A 17,983-nucleotide genomic window follows, 5' to 3' on the forward strand; every position below is an offset into this window, starting at 1 on the left:
AATCATTATCAGAAGCTTCCCACTGGAAGAGAGGCTGGGGAGCCAAGCTGAAGGAAGAGGAAGAGACTGGACTAGGAGCTGGGGTAGATGACACAGAGGAAGGCTGAGGTGGGAGTGAGAGAAGAGGTGCAGGGCCAGAGGCAGGAGAAGGAGCAGCATAAGCAGGGACTATCTTTGCAGATTCTTTGGAAGGCTGGAGATGGGAAGAGACAGGAACAGAGATTGTCCTCCTGGAGAGGAGCGGGGATTCTGGAGGAAAAACCACCTAGAAAGACAGGGAGGAAGAAGAAAGGAGAATAAATCCAAAGAGGAACCAACAAGCACTTCCTTTAACAGGAAGGCTGGCTGCTACCAGTATGTTTATCTAAGGGGGAAAAGCAGCAAGAGCTACAAAAGGTGCTGCTCTGTGTAGCTTAAGGAAGAGCACCACTTTACTCATCCCCAGAAAACCCTGCACAGGTACAGCACTGGACCAAACAAAGCACGCCTGTGTATCAGGCTTCCCAGTGGGGTTTTAAAAATAATCCTCAGATGGACATTTGAGATGTGATAGCAGCAGACTGCATCAACAGATACCATAAGCAGCTCCCTCAGATCCCACTCCAGTTCTTAAACATCCAGAACTAGAACCCTGTGCTGCTTTCCCTCTCAGGCCAGACAAGGCTGAATAGTTACTTCTTCATTTTGTGTTGTTTAGGATGCTCAGAAACTCAATCTGCACCTCCACACAATGGGATCTGGACAGAGGGACATGCTGGAATTTCCCAGCGTGTGTGACCCTGCTTTCTACCTTCTCTACTTGCTGTTCACCACTCTGCTCTTCCCCCCGGGGCCTGGCAGTGACAATGACCCCCTCTGTCAGCCAGGCATCCTGGCTTGGCCATTCTTCCTGCTCCTGGTTATCGATGCCCAGCCTGTCCTGAAGCTCCTCAATCAAGCGATCCTGGGACTCAGTCTTGTGGAATATGGCAGGACCTAGTTTGCGCCTTGGAGAGAGGTCCCGAGACATTGGATGTACATTCGCAGTCTCTTTTGTCCTCTTGATTAAAGATTTTATCTAAATGACAAAGGCAATAGTATCAGCAGAGAAGAGCAAAGTCAGAGCAAGCCCCAAGATGCAATAGCACAAACTCAAAGACATTAGTGACAATTGTGAGCAGGAAGAGTGATGGCATTTATTCCACAATGCCAAAATTCCTCTTGGCACAGCCCAGAACAGTGACTCAGTGCAAGGAAAAACCCTGTAAGGGCAATCACAGCAGCCAAAAATAACTGTCTAGAAAAGGAAGGGAAAGATTAACCAGTGGGAAGCCAAGATAGGAGGTGCAGCATGAGCACTCCACTGAGCATTACAGAAACCTCAGCATCACAAGGGCACAGAGCTGTGCCTCTGTGTCTGCCCTTGACAGGCACAAGGCTCTTGGTCAGAGATGTCTGGTGCACAAAGTGTACTTCCAGAATGGAAAGGAACACTGTCAGCTTCAGTAATGAGACCTAAAACAGTAAACAGAGCAGAGGAGCTGCCATCCCAATCAGTAGCATGAAACAGCCCTTTCAGCTTTTTGGAGGTCTCTGTGGACTGAGCCTTACCCCAGTTAGGGAATGAAAGTCCACTTCACAAGGAAGTCCCTACAAACTGCCATGTTCTGTGCTGCTGAATCACATGCAGGAGAGACCACAAGATGAAGCTGGGGGTTGTGAAGCCCTGTGAGATGCAGCTGTCAGTGACACCACTCAGAGCTCGTGCTGTTAGTGGGGTGAGCTGGGGCACACTCACTGCATGCACACACTGTGAGTGTGCTGGCTCAACAGTCCTGGCTAGGAGTTGCCCTACTCCTACATTCACTCAGTGCCTGCCTGGCCTGATGCAGAAATCCTCTCAATGGGTGGTTTGGAGACACATGGCAGATCCCATGCAGCCTTCCCAAAGGTTTCAGGAGATTCTGGAGTGACTGCAGAGCTTCTGAATTGCTCCTTTTCCTGGTCTCCTCTGGCCTTGTTCGTGTTAGCAGTACCTGCCTTCCTAGGAGTTCTGTCTCTGCCCTGCCTCTTCTTGCCCACATCAGGACTGTGGTATACCTTGGTGTCATGTGGCACTTCAGCTTTTAGCTCCTGTCCTTGCTTCGCTACAAAGCCCAACTGGTTTTTAGTGTCTGGGAAGACATCCCACCGATCCAGGGCAACAACAGAAGGTTCATTAACAGAATCCAAAACACTGTCATTCTTTGCATGCACCTCTGGCACATGTGCAGGCAGCTCCAGGGGCCACAGCTCATCTAAAGCTGCGTCCACACTTCTGCCCTGGGACGAAAGAGCTGAGTTGTCCCTGAGTGCTGCTCCCTGCTGATGCAGCTCCTTGGCTATCTTCCCCTTCTTTGAAATGGGTACACTTGAGATTTTGGGGTCAGTTCTCTGCTCCTTCTTCTCAGTCTCTTTTGCCGCATCATAACCTAAGCCCTGTGCCTCCACAGTAGCAGACCTACAGAGAAGCTCCACGCTGGAAGCTGGCACAGCCTGGGAAGTATTTCTGGAAGAGTCAGGCTTTCTGTTCAGCTGAACTAAGCTGGCAGAGGCCACTTGCTCCCCACGAGTAGCATAACCAGAGGAGCTCCGTGGTGGGGGCACAGGGACAGCTTGTGCTAAATGGGGCACAGGTGGAGGGGCAGCAGGGTGCCCTGACAAAGGCAGAACTGCAGTGTCACTGCCTTCCTCAATGCAGGTGTCTGCTGGGGGGACAGATGTTGGCACTGTTGAGTCCCCACTGTGACTTGCAGAAGGGTGTTTGGAATGGGACAGCACTGCTAAACTGTGAGGAGTGTTGCTGGAGTCTGCATTTGCTGAACTGGGAACCGGTTCTAGGGAAGATTCAGAAATCAGAGACACAGTGGAACTAGTCTGCAAAAGAAGAGATAGAAGGAATAAGGAGAGAAAAAGATAATGACAGAGATAAGGAGAAGAAAAAAAGGCACAGAATTAAGCATTATAAGAATCATGACTCACAAACCAAAAACCCATGTTGACCCAAATCCTTATTTCCAAGATTAAGGAAGAAAAATGAAACACCCAAGAGCAGAACCAGTATGACATTGTACTGATCTTCACGAGTTCTACAGCCACTGGGATCCTTTTCCTGGGCCCTCCTCCTCAGTGACAGCTCAGAGTTCACCTGCAGCTGTGATGGGGACGTGGCGTGGCCACTGCCACTGCTGGGAAGTGCAGCTCCAAACCCAAGAGTATCTCAGCTGTGAATAAAGGTCACGTAAACTAGCTCACAGTCAGACATGTAAATTTTGTATTCCAAAGCTGCAAAAAATTCAATCAATGAATAGAACAAAGCATGACATTTTCTTCTTGATACACTTAATAAAATGCTCCAGTTGGCTGAGTACATGGCAATGAAAACAAAGCTTCAGGGCATTCACAGCAAAGAGCAGATGACATGGGCTTTGTTCTATTCACATCACTAATCTCACCTTGGAAGCGACACACACTGAATCTATACGAGCCTGTCAGTCATTCCATGCCCTTGTGAGCATTGCTTAGGTGGCAGATTAGCCTCTTCCCCCTAGGCCAAAGACTCCACATTGACATTGTAATAAAATCAGTATTAATTTTGATCCAAAAAACATTCTAAGAAGAACAATTAATACAGAGGTTTTGGTTTTCCTTGACTTACAGGATCTTATGAAAACAAAAGACCATGGGTCCTTCTTTCCCCACTTCCAGTGGTTCCTGACTAAACTCTAGAAGACAAAGTAATAGTACTCCTTTTCCTTAGAAAGGGACACTCAGAACAGCAACTTGGACAACCTGAGACCAAGACTGTGCCTTCTCAGTTTTAAAAATGTACCCACAAAGGATTTCCAAATCCAAGAGTTATCAAGACCTGCTCTAACTCTTCATCATATTTTCCAGAGAAGCCTAAAGAAGTCAGATGCTTGTGCTCTGAGGTGGAAGGGCACATAAGTTCCTAAGCCCCAGGTATGCTACCTCAGTCTCCACTTACCTTTCTGAAATACTTATAACGAAAAAAACTATACAATTAACCAGAACATGCACAAAACCTGTCAGTAAATGGAAGAATAATAAATTTCAGCTGATCTGAGCTCCTGCCATGCTGAGGGGCCAGGAGCTGGCACACACGCACGCTTGCAAAGTCACACCAGCAGTGCTGCAAGGAGACTGTTCTCAGAAAGGAAAGAGCAATAAGAGACCAAATTTCATTACAGATTCTCTTCCCCTCGAGTAGCACAGCCAGGCTACTGTGACCACAGTCACAGCTGAGAGGACAATGACTAGCCAGTATATTAAAATGAGGGAATATCCCAATATGCCCTCTCCCTGAATTCTGCCTAAGCTGGGTGCACCTGTAAAAGTAACCTGGTTTGATGCTGTACTTCACATTTGGCTTCCAGACTTCCTAAAATGAAGTCAGTCACTTTCAAGGCATTGTGCTCAAACAGTATTTTCAACATACTGAAACCATACTAATTCCAAAGTAAGAGCCATGGGTGAGCACTCCACAGTAACAGAACAGTTAACTGCAAGTATCCAGCCATGCAGTGAGCAGGCATCACATTACACAGAAATGGCAGAGGGTAAAAAAACAAGTGCATTAAGTAATCTCAGTGCCTGATGACCGATTAACCAGATAACCAAAATCAAATGGATTCTGTAAGCAAAAAGAGGGGCAACAAATCAGGGTGAGCAAAATATAATAAAAGGGTAATGAATCATCACCTTTTACTCAGGGGTACAAGGTAAATCAAGCACCAGTGCCCTCCATTCCTCTCATCCTCATCTATTGCAACTTCTATCAATTCCAGCTAATTACATATCATATTTGGGGTTTTTGTCCTATATCCTGCAGTCACACACAGGTCTGATGCTCCAACAGCAGCCTTTCATATTCCACCTCCACAAGGGCTCCCCTTGTCTCTCTTACATTCTGACACTGGTACAGACTAGAATACATTTTTACAGCCAAGTTAACATCCCCAGCTGGCACAAACAGAAGAGGTATAACCAAACAAAAAGGACTGAAGGGAAAATGAAGCAACCTGGATAACAGGAGAAAAGGAAAGTAACTTAAAAACAGTCAGTGACATCATCAGCAAAAGGGAAATGATCACAGAAGCCATGTAGAAACATGTGCTCCAGGAAGAATGTTTAGGCACAGATGAGCTCAATGCTTCACAAAAGTATCAATGCTGTGCTTAATAAAGCCCAAATCTTAACATCTTGCTGCATTTCAATTTGGTCTCTGAGGTCAACTGAAAACTAAGCCAGGAAGGCAGGTGGTGGTAGCCACAGCAGCTCATTTCTGTCACACAGGTTTTAGTGGAGATTTTAAAGCTTCTCAAGAGTGCAAAGCACTGAACACCCACACTTTAAAATGTCCACTCCCTGTTCTCACCAATGAAACCTGCGCTGGGCAAGGTCATTCTGAGCTGCCAAGAGCTCAGCTGGGAGCAAAGGCTGGGCCACACCCTGAGCTGGTTTCTGATAAAAGCAGCAGGGGCACGAGGCCACAGGGCTCAGCTCCCACAGCACACGGAAGGAGCAGGGCACGGAATGCCAGAAGCACCAGTGGGAACTCTCTCCAGCACTGCAGTGCTTCAACCAGGCTGAGCAGAGCTTGTGGCTACCCTGCACTACACCCTAGGACATCAGGAGGAGTAAAAAGGCAACACTAAGGTGCCCAAATTTGCAAGTGACTAAACACAACTACAGTGAGTCTAGAGAAAACACTGAGGAACTCACAGGTTCTCACTGATTTAGGTGCATGTGCCAGGAATGGTAGACTGAATCCTATTCCAGCAAGGACAAGGCAAGTGAAGCTTCTCAGAACACGTGTGCTCAGTGCTCACACACCTGTCACAGCTCTGGGTGTTGTATTGATCTCCATGGGACTCACCAAGCACAGAAAGAACAGCAAACAGAAAAAGCTGTCACTACATGTTCTACACCTCTCCTCACAAAACACTGCTCAGCTCTGGCTGCCCCACCCAATGTCATCTAGGAGGGGATGGAGTTCAGCACACACAAGAAATTTCAAGCATCCAGCAAAATCTTCCATACAGGAATAAAGAGAGTTAGGAACTGATTTAGGATTAGAAAGCAGATAGGTATGTAAAAAAGGCAAACCTAACAAAGAAATATTTGCTTTCTCCATCTCTCTCAGAAGAAATCCAAGTCAACAGTTCAGTAAAACTATAAGCAAAGCAGCTGAAAGTAGAAAGTGAGAAAGTATTTTTCATTTTGCCATGAGTATGGGTAAATGAAATCTCCTGAGAACAACCTCCATAGTTCATCATCCAGTGCAGGAGTGGTAACACACCCACATGAATAAAGAAAAAGTTATTCAAGCACATATGCTGACACTGAATAGGACTTGCTGTCCTTTGCCCCCACAAGAAACTGAAACTTTAATCCCATGTTGAGGTGAATAAGAGATTTTGGGTTAAGATAAAACCTTTGAAATCTCCTTCTGTCTGAGGTAAACGCTTCAGTGCTCACACCAAATGCCTGGAATATCCATTTTCCTCAGGGAAAGCACATCAGGGTAAAAACACACTCCAGAGAGGAGTCATCCCACAGAACAGAAGGGCCTGGTCTCTGTCAGAAAGCAGAGTGGTGTCCCATGCCTCTCTCCTTCTCATTAAGTTGTAGCACAGCAAAATAATTCACTCTACTGAGCAGTAACAAAGCTCATTATCTCTGGCAAACAGACAAACTGCAGAACTGAAGGAAAAACAGATCCCAGAACTGCCTTCCCCTGCCAGTGATGACAATTTATAGCAGTCAAGGACACCTACAGCCCCACTCAGAAAGCACAAATACACCACAGGAAGTTTATCAGAGCAAATGTGAGAGGGACAGGAGGCATTCTGGAAACCAACCGAGGTCAGCAAATGTGGTTAACAGGCAAGAGAGACTGGGCTGGGTAGGGACAGGAAGAAGCATTAATCTGCCAAGACAGGGTACCTTGAAGTCAGAGAGAGATGCCATCAGCTCATCCAGTTCTCGCGTAGCTGAAGAAGCAGAAATTCGGGTCTGCTGCTGACTGGCCGTGACACGCTGGGGGCTGCTCACCTCACCCTGGCTCACAGTGATTGCAGGCCTGGCCAGGGGGAAAATTAAAATAAAATTTTAACAAGAGTGTGTTTAAACATTGGAGGGCACTCCTAGACTGAAGTCCCACTGTTCCCCCAAGTAAGCAGAGCATGAGGAGTTTCATCAGCACAGCCCAACCTGGCCCAGCTTCCCCAGCACGTGCAGACCCTGCCTCCCTCACGTGTGCACACACATCCCATCCACTAACAAACAGATGATTCCTGAACGTTCATTTTGTATTTGTGGTCAGCTGTAAATCTGAGCTTGAACAGTCTGCACTCTAATGGATGACTTATGCATTTTTCTATCCAGAAGTAGATTACAAAGCACCAGTACCCGCCTGACTTCTGACCCTTTAGACAAAGCCCATCTTCCATCCATCACTGTCCTGCAGCAGCTGCCTCTACACTACAGTCACCATTCCCCCAGGAGCCCATCCCACCCCAACATTACTCACACTGGACTTGGCACGGAGCTCTCCAGCTCATCCAGCAGGCTCTCCACGCTGGGACGCACATCCTCAATCCCACGGGCACCATTGCGCTTTGGCTTCTCTTTTGTCGGGGGTGCAGCCTTCCCTCCCCCTGAGCTGCTGTTCTCTGGGACAACATAGTGAGGGCCAGCCACGCTGGGCAGTGATGGGCTTCTGCCAGCCTCATCTGAAGAAAGGGGAGCAGAAAAGAGCCATTCAGAGCCCCATTCCACACACACACATCTGCTAATCACAGGCAAGTACAAAACATTGTCCAGAAATCTTGTGGAACATCCATCTTCGAGGATATTAAAAAGTTAACAGTGCAAGGGCCTGAGCAACCTAAACTAACTCCGAAACTTGAGTTAGAGGCAGTTTTGAAGTTGGCCTTGCTTTGAGCAGGGTGCTGCAGCTCAGACCTCAGGAGATCCCACCCTCAGTAAATAAATCTTTGATTAAGGGCTGGAGGGGTCCCCCTCACTAAGGATGTTGGAAAGAAAAAACCAAGGTACTATTCTGAGAATCAAATTATCCACTCATACCAAATGTCTTCCTATTCCTTACCTGCTGTGAAGCCACTGGCAGGGGTATGTTGAACAGCATTCAGTTCCAGAAGGAGCCTGTCCAGTTCTGAGAGGTTGCTGCCCAGAGAGGAGCTGGTCATTGTAGGAGACGGTTCCGCAGACTTCTGCTTGTTCGGGAAACTGAAGATAAAAGGGAAATGTGAAACTTCAAGATACAGCAAAAGGATGGAGGGAAACTCATTGGGTTCCCAAAGTTTAGACATGTGCTGTGATCTTTTCAGGCTGATGCTTTTAGCTCTGGGGGTAAAGAAGACACATGCTTTGTGACATGACTAAACACAGCCACTGCTATTCTTGTAAATTAGAAAAATAGCATTGATGGACAGGGCCTCTGATTTCAGGACTATGTGCTGCCCAGTCCTGTAGGAAAGAGTTAACTGTCTGTAGATCCAAAATGCACAGAACAGCAGCAGAACCATTAGCTCACATACGGGAAAATGGCTTGTTTCTGCTGACACCACACCAAGCAGCAACGTCCTCCTCCCTGAGCGAGGGAATGCAGGGCCAGCACAGACTGGAGACAGAGGCAAAGCACAAGCCTCAGGTTAGCAGCAGAAACTGAGAAGCAGTAGGATATGCCATAGCCTCTTGCAACACTCAAGGTCTCCCCAAGTCCTCACACCTTTAATTTGGGGAACTGTAGTCAATTCATAAGAAAGTAACTTGGTATTATTTTCTACTGTGCTAAACACTCATGCATGTATAAGGCACTATCTGTAATTACTGCTAGTCTTATATGGGTGATATCATTTACCAGACAGAATTGCAAACTGTTCCAAAGCAGAACGTCACATAAATGCAGTGATTTTTATAGTGGTTACACTGCAGTAACAGTCTTTACATTGTCAATGGCAGGAACATTTTTTGCTCGTGGTTTTACAAATAACTTTTAATGCTCTAGAGGTTCTTATTTTATCAAAAAGATATTTTCCAAATCCAAAATGGGAACTTCTGCCTTGTGCACAGGACCACATTATGCTCAAAAAGTTAGTATCTAGCAGGTTAAGGACTCTGACACCTGTAACACCAGTGACAATTATGAATTCCATAAGGAAGTTATCCTTCTCTTCAGGTTGTAAAACAAGATCCACAACTGCAACCTGAGGAGAACATACTTCATGTTGAACCAACACACCAGTTACAACTAACACCAGAACCAAGCCATGGCAGACCCTTGTTCAAGAGGACTAGGGGCTCTAATTACCTTCATTTAATACTAATTGCATGCAGTCATCTGAAAAAATTGCAATTACTGTCTCCATTGGACCACCTCTGGCTAGGCTGCCCAGAGAGGAGCTGAGCTCCAACCAGAATTAGTTCTGGTTGGAAGCAACTTCCTGCTCAGCAGAAAGAGCTGGCATGGTTAGATTATGACTCCAAAGAAACACCAATCTCCAAAGTGTAACACGGTGCCTAGGATGAATTTCTGACAGCACTCATCCCAATGTCAGCAGAAAGGTCTGTCCTACTGTGCAGGCTACTCCTCCAACCTCTCAGAGTGAGAGCAGCTGCCTCTGCAAATGTGAACTTGCTATCTGTCAATCACCTACTGAGAGAGAACTTTTAAGAAGCTTGAATTTGCCTGAAAACTCAAGTCCCTGCACAACACTCCAGGCCACAAGTACCGAGTTCCCAGGGAGATATAACCCCAAGGCCATCCACCTCCTGAAGAACTTCTGTGCTCTTTAGCAGGGGGTGGATTTGTCACTTGTGTCTGGATCATGTCCTTCACAACACAATCCAGATCCTGCTGTGTCTGATGGATCCTTAACCTCCTGCAGCTGAGCAAGCCCAAGGGCCAGCTCAAAGTTTGAAGTGAGTATGAAAGTTACAGTGGTGTGTTACAAAAGAGGCAATCAAAACTGACACAAAGCAATGTAACACATACGGAGAGCAGTGTTTGTTTCCACTTATAGAAAGCAGCTTGACCCTCAGCAGCTCAAACTGTTAGTCAGGCTTATCTCAAAAGGGACAGGATACCTGTAGACGTGCTCCTCTTCACTGGCACGGGGAGTAGGAGAGTTGAGCCCGTCTCTAGGAACGGAGGCACTGGAGCTTTTGGCACTAGAGCTGTAGATAGGAGACTGGGACTGAGGCTGTGGAAACAAGATTTGCATTGGAAACAGAGAATACAAAACAAATATGTACACTACTGCATTACAAACCCATGCATTGACAGGGCAGAACAAAATAATGATCTGCTCTTGAGTCAAGCCAGTCTCTATCAGATGGGCTACACCAGGAACAGTTTTCCCCTTACTTCAGACCTGCCTGTGAGTCACAGATTTGTGCTGGAAACCCCCAGTCTGCCTTCCACAGGCTCAAGACAGATGACTAACACTAATCTCATCACACCACCATTTTGTCAGCACAATGACGATGGCTTTCAAATTCTTTTCTGCCAGTTGCTCCAACCAGTTAATTCTAATAAAAACTCCCAGCCCCCCTCCATTTCCCTGCTCCACAGCCAAATTCATCCTCACTTCTCCCTATTTCCTCCTCCCTACTTTGCTGAGAGACCCTGCACTCCCAAAACAAGCACCCTCCCACCCACACAGCCCCACCCACCTGCTGGTGGCCGTATCTGGGTGTGCTGGGCTGCCACTGCTCGGAGGGGTCGATCACGGTGCCATTGAGGGCGTCGCTGGAAGGCGGCGGGGGCACCGGGGGTGGCACCGCAATCTCCTGGTACGTGTGGTTTCCAGTTGGGTAGGAGTAAGGAGTTTCCTCCGTGAGAAACACTGGGCGTTTGGAGATATGAGAGGTGGTTGATTCCAGGTCTGCCAGTAAGGCATCTGCAGGAAAGCAAAACAACGCAACAAAATGGTAAAAGCCTGGACTAGAGCTTTGTCTCTTTATTCTCATTTAATGTATCTGTGTCAGAAGATTTTTGGGAGGACTTTTCACCTTGGGTAATCTACCAAATGCCTTTAAAAACACTACTGCTGGTCAGGAATGAACGAGTTAATCAATCTTGTCCTACAAAGAAAACACCAAGATGTAGCAAAGCAGCCAGAAAAGCTGTGTCAGTCTCAGATTTTTGCCTTAACTGGAAAAACACCCAACAACAGGAACCCGTAGTCTCACTGTACCCTGCAGAAGTGCAACCTAGGCAAGCCTGTCCAGAGATCTACTCCAACAGGATATTGACACAGACTAATTACAGGCCCCACATCATCACAGAGTCATTTACTGTGGCCGCAGGCACTGCTTTCTGCAGGAAACAAGATCTCAGGAGGTGTTTTCTCCAGAGCCAAAGGTAGGGAAGAGGCCTGAAATGTTCAGAGCGGTCCATCAGAGCAGCAGAAGGATGTATTTCAGTTCTCCTGACAAAAATCCCCCTCAGTACATCATACAAACAGTTAACAAGTTTCCAGAGGCTGCCAGGTAAACGCCATTTCTTCTGGAAACAATTCTTAACTAGATGGGTGGAGACTGCTCACAAATTCCCCAAGAGAAGGAAAACCTCCACCAGCTACAAACACAGTCACTCATGCCAGGCAGAGGACCCACATCACACAGTCAGCACTTCTCAAAAATCTCACAGTCCCATCAGAGTTTAGGCATAAAATGGCATTCCCAGCCTTCTGGATTTCTCCCTGCAAATGTATCCTCTGCCCATTCCCAACCCTGCACTCCTCTGGGGTGACTCAAAGGCAAATCCTGACCTGCTGGACCTTCCAGCCCGTGTGCCCACCCTGCAGAGCCCATTGCAGTTCCTGCAGGGGAAACTCCAGTGAGCGCCTGCAGGTCTGTGCTGTGCTCACTTTCCAAAGAAAGCCTCGCTGGCCACGTGCCCAGCTTTGCACTGGGGCAGCAGCACCAGTGCACACCTCTGCAAGGCTGTTAGAGAGGAGTCAGCTCACTGGAGACATCAGCACTCCCCATGTTCACAGGACACACCCGCCAGGTCCCTTTGGAGATGGGGAATTCAGCCACAAAACAGGAACACACTTCAGGAGAATTGGGAGGGGACACTCTGTGAACCCCCCTGGATCTCCCTTCCCCCTGCACAGACCCAGCTGTCCCCACAGAGACTCAGCAGACCCCTTGTCCTGCACACAGCAGGTACCTGACACTCAGGTTTGGGCACAGGGGCTCAGCCTGACGGTGGCCACCCTGCAGTGTCCCCCACCAGGTCACAAGGAGCTGGTGGCACCAGAATAGCGACCGAGCAACTGCTCACAGTAATGGCTGCCCACAGCTCCCCGGGCAGCACCTGCAGCCCTGAGCCACTTCCTGAGCACAGCACTCCAGAGCAGCCACTGCACCTAGCAAGCCTTCAGGAAAATGTATTGGAAGAGGACAGTATTATTGAATTACAACACGAGGAAGGTGCTGCTTTTATATTCACTCTTTTCAAAAAACCAAAGCATCACAAAAGAAAAAATAAGCAGTCCTGCACTCAGAGAGTAGAATACAGCCATTAGCAAATTAAATGCTGTCTTAAATTATTTCTATACACCAAAGATGCTCCAAACCATTAAAGTCACAGGATCTATCTTCCTAAAGGGACCAAAATATCCCAGAAGCAGATTCTCTGAAGGGAGACAAGTATTCCACAGCTGGGGAAAAATGAACTGAATCTTCTTTTCAAGCAAAGGAACAGCTGGTGGCCTGCAGAGTGAAAGGCACGTACCTGCAGGGAACTGCCGATGAACCGCAATTCCTACAGCCAGGCAGGTCCTGTGACTGGAGGTTTCACGCACACCACCTCCCAGAGAAGTGCTTGCCTACAAGGAGTGGTTTTTGCTTCTCCCCTCCAATGACAAAGGCAATTCAAACTCCACCAGGAAGTGAAAATCCCGTGAGGGTGTTGGGCTCCTCCGGCCCTGCAGAGGGGACGCAAACCATTTTTCCACCCTCCACCAGCCCTCAGTGCAGGAGCGGCAGCTGTAACCATCTCACCACAGACACTGCCCTGCTCGGCTCCTCTCTGTGCTGCTGACCGTGGGACAGACAGACACCCACTGCCTTTTGCTGATGGCACACACACAGTGAGCTCGGCTACACGCACTGATTTACTTTTACAGGTCTGCGGAAGAAGGGAGGTCTGGAAATGCCAGGAGCACTGAGCCCCATGGCTGTGAAGGAGTTAAGGTTAATGATTAACCGCCCCCATGCCCTCCCTCTTCCTGACTTGAGCAAACAAGGCAAAGCCGAGGAACGGAAAACGGAGGGAGGAGAAAAGGCCGGAGAGGAATTACTCGGTTACTCAAACTCAACTCCAACTTTACAACTGATATCGAAGCAGCTGCACGAAGGCACCACCCCAAGCCGGCGGGACAGGAAAGGCGCTCACACACGGGTTTCCCGATGTGAAAGGATTTCTCCCAAGTGCTTGCTCGCCCCCAAATCCTGCAGTCCCCTGTCCTCCCCTCCCTGCGCCCCAGGCTCACAGCCATGACAGAGGGAAGGTCTTCCCCACTCGCGTCCCTCCCTGCCGCTGTTCCCGGACCCAATCTCATCAGCAACCACAGCTCCCTGAAACTCTGCTGAAATGGGAAATTGCGCCCGTTCAAAGGGCCCGGCAGCAGCAGCAGAACGTCCCCGGCCAGGGCAGGGTGAGAGGGGCAGCGGCACCGTCCCACCCCAAAGCCATCACCCTGCCAGAGGGAAGCGATTCCCCAGTGCACAGGCACGGGCTGCAGGTCCCTGTGGAGGTCAGCCCAAGGAGCTCCAGAGCGTGACTTGAGGCTGTTATTCAAAACCCAACCAAAAATTAACCAAAGGGATTAACATTTTGTTTTCCATTAAGCACTTCATCCCAAGAGGTCCCAAAGCACCGTGCATTCATTTAGGATTTGTACAACTAGCAGAAGACAATATGAGATAAGAGATGAGGGGAAAGAATGGAGATTTATTAACAGAAAAAGATGCATCACTCTCTCTTTTGCAAAAGGAACCAGCATCTGTAACCTGATGAACTGTGACAGGGATGCTGTGCCTTGTGCTGCACCTCTCGTCACACAATGAGTTCACAACAGTGACTGCTCCTTAAATGGAATATTAAATGCTTAAATAGAAATATTACAGTCTCGATCGATTCAGTGGGTAATGAAGTGTTCCTGCCCAAGGTGACCCCTGAGGGACAGTGCTGCGGGACGTGTGAATCAGCCCGTAGGAAGCAGCTGCCTGTGCCACCGCAAGGCAGCGACTCGGGCCCGTGCCCACCATCCATCAGAGGGCACCACCAACACCTCACAGGGACAGCGACGAATCGCACGGCAGTGCCCAGCCTGGCAGCGCCTCCAGCTCACCTGTTCAGCCCCCAAGAGCCGGGAGCCTGTCCCTGTTTCAGGCTCACAGGAACTCCCGGCGGTGCCACGTGTGCACCTCCCCACGGAGAGGCGAATTTCACAGCAGCCACCGCCCAGAGCTCCGGAAAGAGCCACACACCCTGACCCACCACAGCCTCACCGCTGCCCCAAATACTCCCTGGAACCCACAGACACGGCTCTAGGAGGCACAGCCTCCCAAGGATGAAGATTATACATGCAGTCATCTCAAGAGAATAGATTTAACCATTTTGTAGCAGTAAAGTAAACCAGAGTTACAACGGACCTTCAAACCACTGCTCCTCCCCAGGATCACCCCTCTCTCCACTCTCACTACAACAAGCCACTAGCACAACCCACAGACAAAATGTCAACTCAGAGACGTGCACGGAGCAGAATCACCCCAGTTTCCAAAGACTCGGTAGGGGTCAGCTATCTATGGGCTGTGCATATAGAAATCTGTATTTTCCACTCCATTCACAGAGTGCTTCTCAGGAGGGTGCAAAAGGGACACTTGCTATAACACCACCAACCTGGACACTCCTGCTTGTCATGGCTACTCTGGAGCAGTTACACAGCCAAGGAAACCCTAAATCCCGGTGCACTGCAGCCCTGAGCACCTCAGCATAAGCACAGCTGGTCCTCCACAGGCTCAGGTAACCTGGCCAGCCACCTGGCAAAGCTGTGTGAAAACACAAGGACAAAGACTCAATCCCCTCCACTGGACAACCCAAAAATTACACACTCAAATGAAATCATATTTAGTCCTGAGGGTTACTCAAACCACATCCTCCCCATATGGGAGGACATTGCTGTTTGAATTCAGGCAGGTTTTCTACAAAGATTTTCCTGTGGAGGAGGGACAGTTAAAGAATGATGCCACATCAGACACCTTTACCACTAAAAAGCACTCCAAGACACCTGGAGGTGCAGGGACATTAGTTTGCTCCTCTCTCCCTTTCCTCACTTTTGCCAAAGATCATTATTAACTAAGAGGTCCTTGGTATTCTGGTCTACAAATCCTCCACACCATTCTGCACATTAATTAGGTATATACAAGCAGCCCTTTAACACCAACTGCTTTGCTTCAAGGTAATTCCCAGCAAAAGCAAAGCTCTGCTGGTCATTTCAACAGCTCAGGACAAGAACTCTCATGCTGATGTCCAGTGCATTGAACCACTCACAAAACATCCCTTCTACCAGCAAAGCAGCAAGGCAGAAGAACAGGACAAATCCTCAGGCTGAGCCCCATTTTCCAGTTCAAGCTGCACTGAAAATTCCCAGCTCCACAGTGCACATTCCTGTGCTATCTCCCCAGCCCACAGCAGCTCCGGCATTCCGGGGCTCCGGGGCAGCTCCCTGGGCACGGCTGCGTGTCAGCGCTCGCTGCCTGCAGATGCAGCATCCCCTGAGCAGCCAGGGGCACATTCCTCAGCTTCCCACAGCCCAGCTCTGCCTGGGAGCAGCAGCAGCAGCCCAGGGAGCACAGCACTGCTCTGCAGCCTGCAACAGCAATAGCTACCCTCTGTACTGATGCACACACCAACACCCTTCTAGCAATTTGAGCTGGACTCAGCCCCTTTAAATAGGTAAAGAGAAGTTACTAAAAAGAAATATATATATTTATATATATTTAGATGTGTCTTCCCATGCATATCAAAGCATACTTTGTTCACTTCCCCTTTCCTGTGCATTTCAAAAATGCTCTTGGATTAAGGTGACACTGAAGCAGAACACATCATGGATTAATTCTGAAAAAACCTACATGACAAGGCATCGACAAATTCACATTTGCCAACTGACATCAAGCAGATTTTCAATGCTAATTCTTCCTCAAGCAGTAAATAATTTTCCACTATTCATAAGCGGTTTAGAATTTATCTTTTCCTTTTTTTTTTTTTTTAAGTGAGGCAATTTAGAGAAATCTAAATTTGCTTTCCTCCGGAGAAAGGACTTCCATATGCAGTTCATCTCTCTCAACAACTGAGGATTATTAAGCCATGCTGACACAGCAAATCACAGCATTATCAAGACAGTGAGTAGATCAAAAGGATGGTGGTCAATTTTCTTCCCCATCTCATCAACTGCTGGGGAGGAAATGGAAGCATAACTGAAGCAAGATACTTCAAATGCCTCAGATATCAGCCTTTCATTTTCAACAGCTGAAAGCCACATCTGCACATGTATCAAACCACACACTGCCTGTAGCTCTGCCTCTTGCAGGAGACATCTGGAAAGTGAGTGGCACTGGAGACAGGATTCCTCAGCCAGGCAGCACACAGCAAATGCATTCAGCCACAGTCCCATCTCCCCAGCATCTCTGGTGCCACATGTCCCTGACAGCCCAGACACAGCACACTGGGGAATCAGGAGGAGATGTCAGAGCACAAAGTACAGAATTTCCTCTGCTGCAGCTGCACAGAACAGGTATCTGCACCTCCCTATTTCCCCCTGCCTCTATTTACCCAAATAAGTAGAAGTGCTGCAAGTTTTCCTGGTTTAGGCAGCAGAAGATTCCTAGAGGATTGGCAAATAGAAATAAAAATGAAGATAGCCCTAAGGGCAGCTCTCAAGGAGATGGACTTAACATGCTAATCATGTCTCTGTTGGCATCAGACAAACTGCAGACCTCTCACTGGCAGAATCACACACCATTCTCCAGCCCTTTTTTCTTAATACCTGCAAGATGCTGAATTCAAATCCTTGATTTTTGCTGTCCCCTGAGAGAGTGAGGGGAAAGGAATTGCATTTCCAGAACTGCAGTTTGAGCTTGCAGCCTCATCTGAGACACCTCTTTGCAAAACCCCTGAATGCAAACCTTAAAAATCTCATTGGGTTCAAATAAGTCTCCCCAGCACTTCCAGGAGTAAATGCAGCTCCAGCTCACATAGAGGGAGACAGCTCAAGGCAGTAACCCAATCCCTGGCATGACAGTTTTACCTTATGAGTAACTGCAGAGGAATGGGGAGCCTGGGTATATTTATCCTATTAAACAGCCTTTCAAAAGGAATATTTGCAGTGCTCTACAAGACCTGCATCAAGAACATTTGCTGGAGCCTTGCTAGGACTTCTCACTGCCCTGGAGTTCGACTGCAGATGGTGTGGGGAGCCCCAAACACTGATGGCAGGAATTCCCATTTTGATTTTTCTCAGCAGAAATAGGAAAATCAAGAACAGGTAAAGGCATTGACTTCCAGGTAAAATACATTTATCAACAGATTTAAATCAATGCTTTTAAATGTAAAAAGATCAGAGACTACAAAAGCAAGAAAATACAAAGACTACCTTCAAAATGAGACCTTAAAAACTCAAAGTGCAATTATATGCTCTTAAAATCCTCAAGTTCTCCAGCTCACATATATAGAAAGCATGTAAAATAGTTTGGCTTACTGTCTAAGACATTTTGAGATTACATCTAAAAGTTTTCCAAAATGTAATCAATATGTCAAGAAGCTGGTTAGAACACAGGACACATAAAAGTGCTCAGCTTTCTTGTGAAGCAGGGGCAGATTGTTATTTAAGATACACAAAAA

The 17,983-nt window shown here is 47.7% G+C and overlaps 1 protein-coding gene across 9 annotated transcripts in view; it reads right to left on the reverse strand.

The window, feature by feature from the left end:
- The window catches only part of PXN (paxillin), a 61,755-nt gene that overhangs the window by 10,013 nt on the left and 33,759 nt on the right, over nucleotides 1-17,983 (reverse strand). For 8 of the 9 annotated variants that reach the window (XM_064726545.1, XM_064726547.1, XM_064726542.1 and 5 more), the window contains 6 exons: nucleotides 10,741-10,967; nucleotides 10,153-10,268; nucleotides 8,153-8,292; nucleotides 7,574-7,775; nucleotides 6,988-7,123; nucleotides 1,650-2,895 (listed from right to left, as the gene is read on the reverse strand). In XM_064726545.1, coding sequence (XP_064582615.1) covers nucleotides 1,843-2,895; nucleotides 6,988-7,123; nucleotides 7,574-7,775; nucleotides 8,153-8,292; nucleotides 10,153-10,268; nucleotides 10,741-10,967 — 1,874 coding nt within the window. In that variant the 3' untranslated portion in view covers nucleotides 1,650-1,842. Of the gene's footprint in view, nucleotides 1-1,649; nucleotides 2,896-6,987; nucleotides 7,124-7,573; nucleotides 7,776-8,152; nucleotides 8,293-10,152; nucleotides 10,269-10,740; nucleotides 10,968-17,983 lie in introns of those variants that run through there. The other variant, XM_064726549.1, reaches the window with a different exon arrangement.

The sequence above is a fragment of the Zonotrichia leucophrys genome, chromosome 15 (assembly GCF_028769735.1).
Source record: "Zonotrichia leucophrys gambelii isolate GWCS_2022_RI chromosome 15, RI_Zleu_2.0, whole genome shotgun sequence".
Lineage (NCBI taxonomy): Eukaryota > Metazoa > Chordata > Aves > Passeriformes > Passerellidae > Zonotrichia > Zonotrichia leucophrys.